Source organism: Pezoporus wallicus, unplaced genomic scaffold (genome assembly GCF_028554395.1).
Source record: "Pezoporus wallicus isolate ANWC-B61680 ecotype Strahan unplaced genomic scaffold, APGP_CSIRO_Pwel_v1 contig_5069, whole genome shotgun sequence".
Lineage (NCBI taxonomy): Eukaryota > Metazoa > Chordata > Aves > Psittaciformes > Psittacidae > Pezoporus > Pezoporus wallicus.
This window is the reverse complement of record NW_026642361.1, coordinates 8,006,019-8,021,958: the sequence shown is the minus strand read 5'-3', so window position 1 is coordinate 8,021,958 and position 15,940 is coordinate 8,006,019. Positions and strand designations below refer to the sequence as shown.

Genomic DNA, 15,940 nt, shown 5'->3' with positions numbered 1-15,940 from the left:
ATTTCGGAGTCTGGCTAAACACAGAATACTGTGTGCCTTACTGAGCGGTGAGGACCTTGCACAGGGTGCCCAAAGAAGCTGTGGCTGCCCCATCCCTGGCAGTGTTCAAGGCCAGGTTGGACACAGGGGCTTGGAGCAACCTGCTCTAGTGGAAGGTGTCTCTTGCCTGTGGCAGGGGTTGGAACTGGAGGAGCTTTAAGGTCTCTTCCAACCCAAAACAGTCTATGATTCTTTGATTCTTGCAGGCTCTTCCTGCGCACTATAGTGCACTCCTGAGCGCAGTGCACGCAGCCCCAGTTTGAAGATGTGTCCCTCTGCTTCACTTTACAAAAGCTATTTAAAGCAACCGACGCGCTTTTGCTCGGCGGGAGTATCTTGCACGGCGCTGAGGCAGCGGGACACAGGAGGAAGCTCCCAGCAGAGCACGCGTGAGCCCGGTCTCGTGGGTAGGACGGGACAGCAGTGCCCCGAACGCCGCCCGGCCGCTCACCCGCTCTGAGGCGCCGCGAGCCCACGGCCACGCAAAGACGTGCAAGCGCGCGGCGGCAGCGGCGGGAGGCGGCCAGGGGCGGGGCGGGGCGGGGCTGGGCGGTAGGGCCCGGCTAACCCAACCGCTCCCACCCCGGGCCGCCGCCACCTCTGCGGCGCCGGAAGCAGCCCCTCCCCGTGCGGAAGTGACGACGCGGGTCCGGCCCCTCGCTCCTTCCCTTCCCCCTCCCTCCCTCCCGGTGGCGGCTCGGCAGCCGGGCGCGGCTGGCGGCGGCCCGAGGCGCGGCCGGGCGGGATCATGGCGGACGGCGTGGACCACATCGATATCTACGCCGATGTGGGCGAGGAATTCAACCAGGTACGGGCGGGCGCGGTGCGGCCCGAGTCGGTCCGGTCCGGCTCGGCTCGGCTCGGCTCCTCCCTCCCTTCCTTTTCCCTTTCCTCGCCCGCCTTCGCCGCCTGTAGGGCTCTCAGCGCGGGGGCCCGGTCGCTGCCGCCGCCGCCATTGTTCGGCTGGCTCCGCCGCCGGGCTTTCCCGCCGCCGCCGGGTGCGCGGATCTGCGCGGAGACTGGGCGGGGTAGGGGCAGGCCGCGCCTCAGGCCCGGCCTGTGGGCGCTATCGGGGCCCTGCTTGGTGGAGAGGAGGCTGCTGGCGGGCAGGGCAAGGGAGGACGCGGTGCGCCGAGAGCGGGCGCCTTCCCCACCTTCCTCCTTTCCTTCCTCCCCGCCGTCCTTTCCTCTCTCCCCTCTCAAGTGCCCTCGCAGGAGCGGCTCCACATCCCTTTCCCGGCCCGGGTCGGAGGAGGCCGCGAAAGAACGGGACCCTCCCGGGTGCGGTGGGGAGAGCAGCTCCTTCCCGGCAGCGGAGGGGAAGCACTGCCATTGTTCGCAGATGAATATAAAAGCCGCCGAGCGGGAGCAGTTTCTCGGCCGCTTTTTGCGGGGGAGGCAGAACTAGTGCAGCTTAATTCCGCAGCACAGGGAAACTCTCTTTTTCCTGGTTTTGCTTTCCTTTTGTTGTTTTTTTTTTTTTTTCCCTTTTATTCTCTCCTGGCCGTTAAAAAAGCCACGCAGCCCTTCTTTAGAGGACGAGCTTGTGTTTTTAATGAGGAAGTATGGGTGAAATAAACACAACTTCCCTGGTTTACAGGCAGTCCGTTTTCCTAGTTCTCTTTTTACGCCTCATCCTTTCCCAAAAGCCGTGTGCCAGCTTTCCTACCGAGCCCTAATGTTCGTATCGGTTTTGTGTACTATCTGCCGTGTTTGTGACTCCTGTACTTCTCCAGCTTGTGTTGCCCCAGATTGCATTATTCCTGTCCTAGAACAGAAATAACCCAGAACTGCACTTTCATGCATTTACTGGTTTTACTGTGTGATGCTGTATGCCTGTCTACCCCTCAGAGAACTGGAAAATAGGGAATAGGTTATGGAAGTTACAGTTAACTTGGATAGAAACTTATAATTATCTCGGGAAATTTTAATCCTTTAGATATTTATTGACGAAATAATTGAGAAGATTCAGTAATCTTGTAAAGGTGTACTATAAAAGAATGCCATACCAGAGAGCAGGTGATGGAGAGGACTCAGTTTGTCTGCAGGTGAAGGTGTCTCCCTTACAGTTGAAGACTAAATTTAAATAGGAGTGAACCTTAGGACAAATACCGTTTATCATAAAAGTACATCTCTTCAGATTCTTTAATAACTTGGTTTTGTTTTAATCAGTTGCAAGTAAAAACACTGATAACAAAAGTTTTTCAGGGAAAAAATAAAACCCAAAACAAAACTAATTTGAATTTTTAGTAGTTTTTGTAGTGTTTGTGCAAATTCATGTGCGTAGAAGCCCTCAGAATAGGATTGTTCTATGCTGTAAGTGTAGTGCAGACACTACCCGAACAAAAGTGATGGGATGATGCATTTTACTTGCATGGTCCTGGTCTATTCAGGTTGTGGTTAAAATTGATAGTCCCTATAGCCATGCTGCAAGGAGGGATGATGGTCCGGATGAAGACAGTCTTGTGGTAATTTGGCTTAGCATATTCCAGCAGACAGGAGACCAGTTAATCTCTTTCTCGCTTTATTCACCCTAGTTGCTGTCCTGCTGGTGCTGCGTTTCTGCAGTCTGCTTTCTCAGTTTGTGAACCTTGTAAAATGCAGGGCAACAAAGCAAAAAGAGGCTGGTGCCCATACCCCTCAGCTTGGCTTTGTATTTTGTTTGCCTTTTCCTTTTGCAAAAACCATTTGCTTTTTGTTCTTTTCCAAGTTAGTGGGGTTTTTTGTCTCTGTCTTGCTTTTTTTTTTCCCTCTTCTTTTTTTTTTAACTTTGATGTTATCTCGGGAACTGCACAGTTGAAGTATTATTACTTTAAAATAGAAAGTTTTACTGGAAACCATTGACAGCACTGTGTTTTCCCATTCCCTTCTGTCAAGTATGAATGAAGACTAGTTGTTACTGTCTACAGTATTACTACCTCTAACATCATTGTGACGGGTCCTCTAGAAGCTTCTATTTGTGAATTACTGTTTCTGAATTTGAAGCTGGCAGCTTCAACTGATAAGACGGAATGGTTCTGCGTATCTGTGGATGAGTGAAGGTGACAGTTGAGGAAATGCTGTAGGGAAAAAATGATTTGCATTATTAATTTGTTTATGTAATGGACATTTTATGAAACACTGTATTTGTAAGGAAAATTTGCCTTATGTAAAGCAATAAGGTATTGTTTTTTGATTGTGTTGTGGTACCACACAAGTTAATTTGACTTAACAATATTTGTTGAAGTTAAACTATAGGAACCTTTTCCACTAGTTTTGCAAATAGCACTGACTAAAAAATACACTAGGTATTTTTGTAGCTCTTCTGGGTACAATATAACTGTATTTATATCCAAGGAGGGATGAAACTTTTGTTTGCATCTGTAGTAAATGAGTCATTTAGGACTTGTGACTGAGGTTTTTTTGGTTGTTTTGTTCGGGGCCTCAAGGTACTCATCCTTGAGGTCCTTCTGGGATTGTGCTAATGCCTTTTTCCAGGAGAAGGAAGGGAAGGATGTTCTGCTTGATTAGTGCTAAATGAACCACAGGTTATAAGGGTGAAATAAAGACCACAGAGCCATGATTTTACAAGCTGGCTAAGATGCATGAAAACTGAGAACTGTCTTGGGTTTTATTTAGTGTTGGTTGGAGTGACCTGACTGACTTGAAGTCAAATCCTTTTACGGAAAATGCATTTTTTCTTATTCTGTCTAGAGCTCATCAAAAATGTGTCTGTCAGTGTTGCCTCTCACTCTTTCATGAACTTATTGTTTGTCATAATCATATTTTTTGTCCTTAGGCTTACAGCTTTGCTCAACTTGGCTCTTAGCAGTTGTACTTATTTTTTTTAAATTGTGCTTTCCTCTCCCTGCTCCCTCCCAAGTACTTTGTTGAGTAATTTTCCGTTTTGTTGTTCTAAGCTGTCTTCCACATCCAGTGGTCTATAATATGTATTTGAAGCCTTGTTTTGAGACAAGAGTCCCATCAGTCTAATACTTTCTGCATACATTGCTTGTTACCTGTAAGAAATAGGTATTACGTGGCATATTTCACCTTGAGCATCTCCCTACATGTTATACATCTTGCTCTTCAGGAAGGAGATCTATGCTGCACGTGAGACCTGTATTATCTGCATAGAAATGGCTGAGGCTGGCATTCTTTTCATGGCAGAAGGCAGCAGTAAGGGGCACTTTAGCAAATATTAGGGGGTGGTTTTGTACACAAAATCCTAGACTATCAGTGCATGGTACTGAGATGATGAGTGCATGAGGCCACCTTGATTCTGACGCAAGGTTGCCTGCAACTTTGTCCAGCAAACTGTCTTACTTTCCGGCAGTCATGAAGGTGTGCTTGTGCATTGTCAAGTTCCCTGCTGTGCCAGTCAGAGTTGTTAGGTGGTTTGGTTTTTGGGTTTTTTGGTTTTGTTTTTTTTTTTTTTAAACACCAACCCTGGACTTATTGTACATATTACATATAAGTATAAAAATCCTTCTGACCAAGCTGAGGAAATAAAACAATTTAAGGATCTCTTATTATAATGCTGTGGGGAAAGCGTTTGCTTTGTTTTTACTATAACAAGTATACTTGCAGTTGTGTTGTAGATGTGTCTAAACATGCCTGTAGTGTTCTGTTGATACTTAAATGCTAACAAATTAGAAATTAAGAGTTCTAACTTTATATTTTGTGACTGGATAATAAAAGCAATTTAGATAGAACAAGCAGCTAAGAGGCTAATTACCGGGAAACCTTTGTGGCGACAGAACCGTAGGAACATGTTAGTTACTCTCTTGACTTCTTGTCTGTAACAGAGAGGAAAATATTTTTATTTTTGTGTAATAAATAACAGAAGCTAGCATTTAGTAGCCACATAAATCAGGCTAGTAAAACACGCCTTTATATCAGCAAGAAGGGTGCCTTATGGAAGGGAGTGGACACATCGTAGTATAATGCATTTCTACTCAGAAAGGCAGAGCTGTCCTGATTGTAAAAACCATAAGCTGGCAGACTTATGTGTTATAAAACGTATGTGCAATACCTTACTACGTATGTATATGGTCATTTCTGTTGACCTACTCCGAGGGGCAAGGGGAAGAGATAACCTTTTCATGTTTACAAATACCAAACTACAAAGGAAACTTGAAACCATCTCTTAGCTTTGTTCTGATGCAAACAGCACTATTACCTACATTTAATTTATACTTTTGACTGCTTGTGAATTTTCAGTTACTCTGTTTGACAAGGGAGTGTGTGCCAGTTGTAGAGCTGAGAGCATGTGGGTCTGTAGAGTAAATGAATCTTGTGGTCTAACAGACTTGTCCACCGTGGTGGATGTTTCTGCCACAGGCAGTGTGCTATTTTAGAAAGATCAAACAAGTGCTGTTCTGTTAAGGTTCCAGTTTGTGTGCTCAGACAGCTGATCAAGACCAGGAAGAATTTTGCTTATCCCTTTAACTTATTTTTCAGGACCTGCACTTACTTTTTTAAAGTGAGGATGTTAACATGTATTTAGAGTTTTTGAGCACAAACATTGTAACTTGAATGAAAAAAGTGCTAAGGGAGAAGCTGGATAATTAGCTTTTTTGAGTGTTTTTTTTCCCCCTGAAAAAAATAGTAAATAAAAATTACATTTTTAAATTAAAAAAAATACATCACTGGATTTTATGTCTTTCTGAAGGTGTAATTTAGAGTTTAACTCTTACATTGAACAGAGCTATACAGAAAAAGCAGGTCTCAGATGTATATACAGTTAAAAGAAATTTTATTGCTGGGGTAAAGCTGTTTTCAAAACAGCCTTTGTGAAGGGAGTGACCAGCTCTCTGCAGGAGAGGAGTCTGGCTGCTAAGTTCCAAAAATAAGTAATACTTTCAGTTTGTCCCTTCTGGACATGACTGTGGTGTTATGTGTTTATATTGCTTTTATATTTGAATGTTGCAAACCACTGTAAACAGTAATTAAGACAAAATGCTGAGGAAGGGCTGAGTAACTACAAGTGTAACAGCTAGTTTGACATAAATCTTTGAGAGCGTATCTTTTAAGTACCCTTTTCATTCAGACAGTCATACGTAGTAGCACAGAATGTGGAATTTCAGTCTTGATTTTCCTAGAGCAAATGATCTAGTATTTTAGGAGGTGGTCTAGTTGAAACTTGGGCTCTGGAAATGCATTGCTGGAGGCCAGAATAATGATGCTAACTTAGTTTTTTAGCATGTTTATCTGCAAGATTGTGAATGACTATAATTGAGCAGAAATAATGTCTCCTCATGCTTGATGATTTTCTCTTAACTGAGGAAGTTGGAAGAGGTCAAAACCAATTTATGGTACAGGCAAAGCATTTGTCAAAATAGCTGAGACCAGAGAAGTAACACTTCCTGTATTCTTTTTCTTGTTCTTCTAAAACTAGGAAAGAAGGGTGTGCGTAGGTAAATTTCCATGGTACGGGTATGAAAGAGAAAGGGTTGTTGACTCTTCTGTAACAGCCATTGAGGCACCACCTCTTCCCTCTACACTTGCTGACTCATCATTCTTAATCATCTAACCACACACCTTGTTGATAGACTTGTAGCCAAAATGGAGTTCAGTCACTTACCAAAGCAGCACAATTTAAGAAGAGATTATGGGGAACAACGTTGGGTTTTCTGTTGTCATTTTTGATTTTAAATTAAGTCATTGATGCTATCAGGCACTTCATGCCCACCAAAAAAATTGTATGCAGACTGTGCTGCCCTAATAATTCTTTCCGTCCTTTGATGGTGACCAGAAAGCTGATGTGATAGAAAGTTGGTATGATTCAGAGGAGTTTCTTGCCCAAGGGAAGTGCTGCAGAGCAGTGGACTGCTGCCTACTCGGGTATTTTGGCAGTGCTGACCTCAGCCTTCTCAGGGAGATAGGTTAGTGTGCATCTGCTGAAAGACTAGTGACTGCCTGTTTGGATCTGTCTACCAAGACTATAAATCCTACTTCCCTGAAGTCATCACCCATACACACAGATGACTAGAATTACTGCACTTTTAGCAGAGGGTTTCCTTAATTGTTTTGTGATCTCATCCTTAATCTTGCTGTAAGATGTCATGTTTAGGCCTGTCCCAGGCAGTATTTTGAGCCTACTTTCATTAGATGTGATGATAGGAGGAATCAAACTGAGATAGAGAACTGGGCAGACTAGGTGAAAACAAGAAGCCCTTATTTAATTTAATGATGATAAACTTGAGAGAGATACTTTCTGTTGAGGTTTAGAGTGTATTGGGACAGTACAGTTTACTGTAAATCAAATCTGCTTGATTGACAATCCCAAAATTTAGCTAATCTGTTTTTTTTGTTTGTTTATTTTAGTGATACTTTGTCTGTATGAGTAGCAGTGGTAATGTTTTCATGTTTAAGAAAGCTGATCATCTGATGATGGTTGTGGCTATTTGAGGTTTTTAACCAGGATTGCTAGCTTTGCAGCCTGTTTTTCATGGAATCAAACTTGATTTACTCTAGTCACCATATTTGGTACCTTGAAATATTTAGGATGCTTGTGTGGATGTCTAGATACAGATTCACAAGGTAGCAGGTGCTGCCATATCTCTGGTATCAGGACCTGTTCAGGTGGTTGCTGTTCTGGATCAGGGTGGAAGAATCCAGGAACCCTCTGCAGGCTTTTGAAATCCAGATTTTGCATGTTGCAAAGCAACCTGTAAAAGTAAATATAAAAGCTGAAGGTTAACTTTAAACACTATAAGACTCTCCTAAGCTCTGTCGGACCATTCTTGTTCACCAAGGCGTTATTGCCTTCCTGTCAGCAGGCATTTAGATAGTGCTACTCCCTCTCACAGATTGAGCTGTTTGGTAGAACAAGTGGTTGCTAGCATAGTAAAAAAGGATAGCAGCATCCCATTGTGGAATTGAACACCATTGAATATGATGAGAAGCAGTACATAAGATGAAAAATGGCAAATATCAAAAGAAAGTTACTTTAAAATAGTTTCTTAATGCAAATATACAACACCCAGCTTCATTTATATTTGAAATTGACCCCACTGATTAAGGTTACATTGTGTTTTTAAAAAAGGTTTTTGTATGTTTTTGTGAAGGAGATTATTATTGTTTACAGTCAACGTGTTTTGTCCTCTAAATTGTGATGGCAGTACAGCTGTGTCTGCAATAAAAGTAATATGGCTTGGTAGTAGCACATCAGCAAACTGATGCAGCTGGGGCTCAGGCCCCTCCATCTACCTGAGGGAGAAGGGAGTGATTTACTCTGAAACATCACAATGCTTTTCCGAACTAAAATATCCCAGAGGCAGCTGTGATGCTGTAAAATAGTCCCCGTGGAGCCCATGAGTAAGTAAATGATTAATAAACACAAACCCTTGGGTTTATTAAATTCAATGAAACAGAATTCTGCCCTTGTCTGCCTCTGTGTGAATGAGGAGATAAAGATCAAGTTAGGAATGCAGTAGAAGTCTGAAAGGTAGAATGTTGTGTTTGTCAGTAGGGCTCCTCTAGAAGCATGGTCTGTTCACTACCAAATGTTTTGATGGAAAAAATTTGCTTGAAAGTAGATGTTAGCCTCTCGTTTTGCTTGTTGCTTGCTGTCCTGGTTTGGGCTGCCATAGTTAATTTCTTCCCGGTAACTAGTACAGTGCTCTGTTCTGGCTGTATCTGAGAATAGTGCTGATAACACCAATGTTTTGTTGTTGCTAAGTGACAACTTACGTTACTCTGATAAAGGACTTTTCAGTCTCATCCTCTGCCAGTGAGGAGGGGCACAAGAAGCCAGAGGGAGAAGAGCCAGGACACCTGACCCAAACTAGCCAAAGGGGCATTCCATACCACAGCACATCATGCCCAGTACATAAACTGGGGAAAGTTACCCAGGAGGGACTGATCCCTGCTCAGGGAAGGGCTGGGTATCAGTCAGCAGTTGGTGAACAATTGTATTGTGCATAACTTTTGTTTACTGGGTTTTATTGCTCTTTTTTGTTATCTTCCTTTCAATTATTATAATTATCATCATCATTATTATTGTGTTTTATTTCAGTTATTAAACTGTTCTTATCTCAACCCACAAGTTTTATCTTTTCCTGATTCTTCTCCCCATCCCTTCAGGGTATGGAGAGTGAGCATGTGGCTGTGTGGTACTTAGTTGCTTACTGGGAATAACCATGAGAGTCCTTCTTGATGCCCAGCTTGGGACAGTGAAGAGTTGAGATAATGACAGATCTGATCAGAGCTTGCTAAAACAATTAGTTACAAGCATTCAGTGTATTGGTTTATTAGTTGCTGGTCACAATGTTGATTTATTTGCTCTCAAAGTAGTTGTGCTTGTTCTCAGAGTTGTGTTCTGTAGCACTTTACTTGCCGTATATTCCCTATTTTGCTGTGTATCACCTCTGGGGCCTGGGCTGAGGTTATTTTGTGGTACTTTGGAGCACTGGCTTACAATATGATAGAATTACTGGTTGTGAAGCTAATCTGGTATTTGTACTCAGCACTGCCATTACCTCTGTACTTCAGAAGCCATCTGTTGGAAACTATTAATAATGACACCTGTAAACTTTTCTCCTTGGAGAGGCAACCTATGAGGAGACATCTTTCCCTTCTTCTCCATTCTGATTACAACAGCATTTGGGAATTCTGAAAATGTTGAATATCCTTGGGGTGTTGAAACCAGAATGGTCCTACTGAAAGTAGGGGGTAGGAAAGCCAAGCCGTTGGGAATCACTTCCTAGGGAAGGAGCATTGATAAGGTGATTGGAAAAGAGACACAAGTCCTCATACTCTGGAGGTGACTCCTGTCAAGTGTAAAGGAAAGGTATCCCTGTAAGGAAGATGTTATAAGTCACCAAGACAAGTGGGCCACCACAGAGAGAGGTATCTGGTACCTATGGGAATTAGCTGTGTTACATATGACTTATTATGACCTGACACAGTCACCCATCACTCCAGATGAACTCCAGTGCATGCAGCCTTTGTGGTGGAAGTTTGTAGAGAGTGTGTTGGGGTCCAACAGCTGAATGTGTTGGAGACCAAAGTCAGCCTGACTGGGAATGAGTGAGAAAAGCACCCCATTGTGACTGGCCCAGAGGCTCTGTGCATCCTTGGCATAGAGGATATTTTGAGGACATAAAAGGGTACTGGTGGGCTTTCACTATACCTGCCTTGGAGATGGAGCTAAATAAGTAAGCAGCTGTCCACCTTGCCTGGTCTCTCAGAGGACCCTTCTGTTACGGGGTTGCTGAGGGTTGAAAAACAGCATGTGACGATTGATACCACAGCAGTGCACTGGTGGCAATATCGCACCAACAGAGGCTCCCTGATTCCCATCCATAAGTTGATTTGTCAGCTGGAGAGCCATGGAGTGGTCAGTGGGATCTGCTCACCCTTTAATAGCCCCATAGAGAATGCGCATTCCAAAGTACAGTTTTATAGTAAGCCATTTCTGTCAAGTGACCCGAAAGAAGGATTTCAAATGGGGCCCTGTGTGCCAACAAGCCTTTGAACAAATTAAACGGGAGATAATTCATGCAGTAGCCTTTGAGCCAGTCTGGGCCAGGCAAGATGTGAAAAGTGTGCTTTACACCGCAGCTGGGGAGAATGGTCCTACCTGGAACCTTTGGCAGAAAGCTCCAGGGGAGACTCGAGGTCAACCCCTCAGCTTTTGGAGTCGGGGATATAAAGGATCTGAGGCCAGCTATACCCCAACTGAGAAAGAGATACTGGCAGCCTATGAAGGGGTTTGAGCTGCTTTGGAAGTGATTGGCACTGAAGCACAGCTTTTACTGGCACCCCAGTTGCCCATGCTGGACTGGATGTTTAAAGGCAGGGTTTCCTCTACACATCATGCAACTGATGCTACATGGAGTAAGTGGGCTGCACTAATTATACAATGAGCTCAAATAGGAAATCCCAATTGTCCAGGCATTCTAGAAGTCATCACGGACTGGCCAGAGGACAAAGATTTTTGAATGTCACCAGAGGAGAAGGTGATGTGTGCTGAAGAGGTTCTACTGTATAATAAACTGTCAGAAAGTGAAAAGCAATATGCCTTGTTTACTGATGGGTCCTGCTGTACTGTAGGAAAATATTGGAGATGGAAGGCAGCTGTGTGTTCTCAACAAGACACAGAAGCTACTGAAGGAGGCAAGTCAAGTCAGTTTGCCAAGGTGAAGGACATCCATCTGGCCTTGGACTTTGCTGAACAAGGAAAGAGGGCAGTACTTTATACTGACAGTATAAATGGTGGTGGCAAATGCCCTGTGGGTGTGGCTGCAGCAATGGAAGCTGAGCAACTGGGCTGCTGCATTGTGGCAAGATATTGCTGCCCGGGTGCAGAACCTGGTGGTGAAGGTACACAGTGTAGATTTTCATGTAACCAAGAGTCAGGCCACTGAGGAGCATTAGAACAACCAACAGGTGGATCAGGCTGCTAAGACTGAGGTGGCTCAAATCGATTTAGATTGGCAGCATAATGGTGAATCATTTTTGGCCTGGTGGGCCCATAAAACTTCAAGCCACAGATGCCACATTAGATGGCCTTGTGATCGAGGGGTGAACTTAATGATGGACACTATTGCCCAGGTTATTCATGAATGTGAAACTTGCAGCAATTAAGCAAGCCAAGCAGTTAAAACCTCTTTGGTATGGATGATGATGGCTGAAGCACAGATATGGGAAGGCCTGGCAGATTGACTGTATCACAATCCCACCAACCTACCAAGGCAAGTGCCATGTGCTTACCATGGTGGAAGCAACCACCAGACGGCTGGAAACATATGCTGTGCCCCACGCCACTGCCTGGAACACTATCCTGGGCCTTGGGAAACGAGTCTTAGGGTTATATGGTACCCCAGAAAGAACTGAGTCAGACAGCAGGACTTATATCAGAAACAACCTCGTTGACTTGGGCCAAAGAGCATAGCATTGAGTGGGTATCATGCACCAGCCTCTGGGAAAAAGAGTGATACAAGGGACTGTTAAAAACTATGCTGAGAGTAGTGGGTGGTGGGACCTTTAAACATTGGGATACACATTTAGCAAAAGCCACCTGATTAGTCAACACTAGAGGATGTGCCGATTGGCCTGGTCTCGCACAGATAAAACTTTCATGTAGTGTAGAAGGGGACAAAGTTCCTGTAGCACATATATAAAATACGCTAGGGAAAACAGTCTGGGTTGTTCCTGACCTAGGCAGAGGCAAACCCGCCTGTGGCATTGCTTTTACTCAAGGACCTGGGTGCACTTGATGAGTAATGCGGGAGGATGGGAAGTCCAAGGACTGCCTCAAGCAGACTTGATTTTGTTTAAGAATAGCCAGTTAATTAAATTGCATGATGTTAATTGCTCTATATCATGTATGAATGATGTTAATAGCACTGTATATCATCACTTCTGTGATGACTCTATGCCATATCAATGGTATTACAATAAAAATCACCCAGATTAATAAAGAATGAACTGTGATACCAGACATGGGCAGTGGTGGTAGAACCAGAACTGGATTCAGCATGCAGCAGTACACCACCACACAACATCTTTCATGACCTGAAAGACTGCACTGATGGATCCCAAAGCCATGGACTAAATGAATGCAACAGACATTTTATAGGGATGCCCCATTGACTAGGGGACTGATACTTGTGTGTACCTATCAAAAGACATGAACAGTGATGGTGGTTAACTGGGATGCATTGGAAAGTGTGGGGCCTGGGCATGACACAAATGAGAGAGACAGAGAGGGATGGATACTGTCTTGGTTTTGGCTGGGATAGAGTTAATTTTCTTCCTAGTAGCTGGTACAGTGCTGTGTTTTGGTTTTACTCCAAGAATAATGGATTTCTGTTTATATTACAAGGGCTGAGGTACTGTAATGCAAAACAGTGGAGAGAAGTACTTTTAAGGTTTTGGTGATTTTGGATTTTTTCCTCCTGTCAGTTTAGAATATGATAGTAGTCATGAGAATTTTATATACTTTAATGTGAATGAAACCAGGGATTAGATTTTCAGCAGGGATGTTATGTAGGTATTGGATCAGGCTTACCCTGCCTGTGGAACGTGTCAGCTATCACAGCATTTTGTTTCATGCAAGTTTCAAGAGGTTTAATGTTAAATATAATTAGAGTGTCTTTTTGTGTTTTAGGAAGCTGAATATGGTGGCCATGATCAAATTGATCTGTATGATGATGTAATTTCTCCATCTGCAAATAATGGAGATGCTCCAGAAGATCGTGATTACATGGATTCTCTCCCACCATCTGTTGGGGATGATGTAGGTAAAGGAGCTGCACCAAATGTTGTCTATACATATACTGGAAAGAGAATTGCCTTGTACATTGGAAATCTTACTTGGGTAAGTAGCTTACTACTACTTACATGTAGCCAGGAATTTTTAAATTACGGACATAACTCTTTGTAAATATTTTTGGCTTTAAAATTGGTTTATATGCAATGCTGAGCATACAGCAAAGCAGGTAGGCAAAAGGAAAAACACAAGAAAATCCCCTGAAGTGCAGTGAGTCTGACTGGAGCTGTCTTGATGTCTCAAAATCAAGGAAACCTTCAGTAAATACAAAATTTAAAGTTTCCGCTTATGTTTTAAGTGTTAACAAAGGGTTATTTGTGCTGCTGTCTTCTTAAGGTTTTCAGAAAACTGAATGGAAGAGGAAAACAAACTTAAACTGTGAAATACTTTATGCCTGCAGATAACTTTAAAGCTACTGAACAAACCCAAATTACAGTAAACTCTTCCTGTAGGTTTTATTTTAAAAAGGAGCTGGAAGGTTCTCTGGGATTTTCTTGAAATTACTTTCCATATTTTCCCAGGGCCACTTTCCACTTCCCTTTTTGCCAGGCAGTGACTCTTGCAACAAAACTGTTTTCAGGTATTTGCCTTGAGGCTTCTTTCTCCTAGGAGTTGCAGATGTGGGATAACTCACTGAACAGCAGTTGCCCTTGAAACAATTTTGCTAGCACTGAAGTATTTTAAACTCAGTTGCAGTTAAGCAAACAAAGGGCAAGAGCTGGTCAGTAGCTGAATTAAGGGAAGTTGGTATCCAGTTCTTCCAGATCCACACTTGCAAAATTCTAATTCAAGATTCTGATTAATTTCTTACTGGTGCTAGACTTGAAAAAGAATAGTTTATGGGTGCTGAGGTGTTTGGGTTTTTTTTATTAATCATTGCAGGATCTTAATTTCAGGAACTAATAGGTAAGTAAAGCAGCTATTGACTTAACAGTTGTACTATTCTGAAATGAATGGCATCCGTAAAAAGCACATGAATTAGCTGAACTCACCTAAGTGAAGTGTCATGGTTTGTAAAGCAGGTTCGCCAGTGTTCAGCAGTTTGTGCCCATTATTCATTATTTGGCTTCACAAATGAAGTTAGCCACAAAGTGCATTTGCCTACTTTAGTGTTGCTGTCATGTTTTTTGTTTGCATTTAGCTCTAAACAGATTTAATTTGTTGAGTGTTTAAAGGAAGCCTTGATTTGGGTGAGGTCACATAAGCTCAGAATCTTTAAAGCCTACTTTGCGCTTCCATTTGAAATTTAAAGAAGTGTTGGGAGTTACTGAAGTAGGAAAAAACAGTAAGTGTTAGTGTCATTGTGTGTCTTTGGATGAGTGAAATTGTTAAATGTTACATAGTTATTCACAGGAAGTTACAGCAAGTAGGTTTGGTTAAGTGGGAGCAGTTGTTTCTAAGTGTAGTTTTTGTCTAGTTTGCCACCTTCTGTCTGTAAATCTTGCTGATTTTGTGCACATAATATGTAGTTCACTAAACTCTCACTAGTCAAAGCTCTCATAAAGAGCACCTGGTTAATATGGTGTTTTAAATTGACATTTGTGTGGAAATAATAGAACCGGGGAGGAAAAATGGATTGGGTGTGGAAAAACTAAGTTATTGGAATAGTCCAGTTTAAGACTTATATTCTCAGAAAAGTCACTTGAATCCAAATCCATTTTTTTGGGCATACTGTAATTGGTGTACTATGGAGGGTATCATACAGTATACCATATGGCCAAGTGTGTATATCTTTTAGATTAATTTTCTGAGAATTGTAATGTACAAATGACTGCTTGCCAAAAGTCAGAAAACTTTGACAGCTTGAATAAAGTATTCCTCTTGACCAACTTCACACACCCTGAAGAATCCATGGAAAACTTAGCTCTCATTTTCCTGGTGTTTTAGGTAAGCTTTTATAACTGAATATTAAAAATCTTTTTCAGTGGACAACAGATGAAGACCTGACTGAAGCCGTTCATTCACTAGGGGTGAATGATATTTTGGAGATAAAATTTTTTGAAAACCGTGCTAATGGCCAGTCTAAAGGGTAAGAACTCCTCATTTGTTTGTTCTGCAAATGGCCTGAAGTTTGGGAGGGTAGAAAGGGGGAAAAGAGTTTTCAGTTTTCATAACTATCAATAAGGGAACTGATAATCTTTATTGATGTGCAGCAATGAATGTGTATATTATTTTGTACTCGTGACTTAAGTGTCAGGCATAAATTTTTATGATGGCATTGTGTGTCTCATTAGTTTGTGAGTTGTGTCTTTTTGGCCCTCTTCATTAAGACTGTTCCTAGATTTCAGTTTGTGTGATGGTGAGGTGATACTTCCCCCAGCTGCCATTATTAAATCTTTTTTTACATCCTTATTTTCCATTAACTGTTGAAAGTGAGTCCTTGAGCCCATTTTTTCACTGACAACCTAGTCTTTGCATAAATGTGCTTTTCTCTCTCCTCAGCAGTAATGAGAACATGCTAAATGCTTAATAATATGGTCATATGAGTTCATATATAGTGATACCCCACAAGAAAGCTGCCTTTGTGATATATTTTGATGCATCTTGTACTTTTGGTGGTTCTTATGTCCTAGAATGAGTTATTTCATTTGTTCTGAAAACTGGACTACAGCCTACGGGACAATTTTGTATCTAGTTTTC

The 15,940-nt window shown here is 42.5% G+C and overlaps 1 protein-coding gene across 5 annotated transcripts in view; it reads left to right on the top strand.

Annotated features, from left to right (window-relative positions):
- The first annotated feature begins 701 nt into the window (after window positions 1–701).
- Window positions 702–15,940, top strand: part of CPSF6 (cleavage and polyadenylation specific factor 6) — a 30,024-nt gene continuing 14,785 nt past the window's right edge. For all 5 annotated transcript variants that reach the window (XM_057429527.1, XM_057429526.1, XM_057429525.1 and 2 more), the window contains exons 1-3: window positions 702–847; window positions 13,139–13,348; window positions 15,226–15,329. In XM_057429527.1, coding sequence (XP_057285510.1) covers window positions 788–847; window positions 13,139–13,348; window positions 15,226–15,329 — 374 coding nt within the window. In that variant the 5' untranslated portion in view covers window positions 702–787. The remainder of the gene's footprint in view (window positions 848–13,138; window positions 13,349–15,225; window positions 15,330–15,940) is intronic.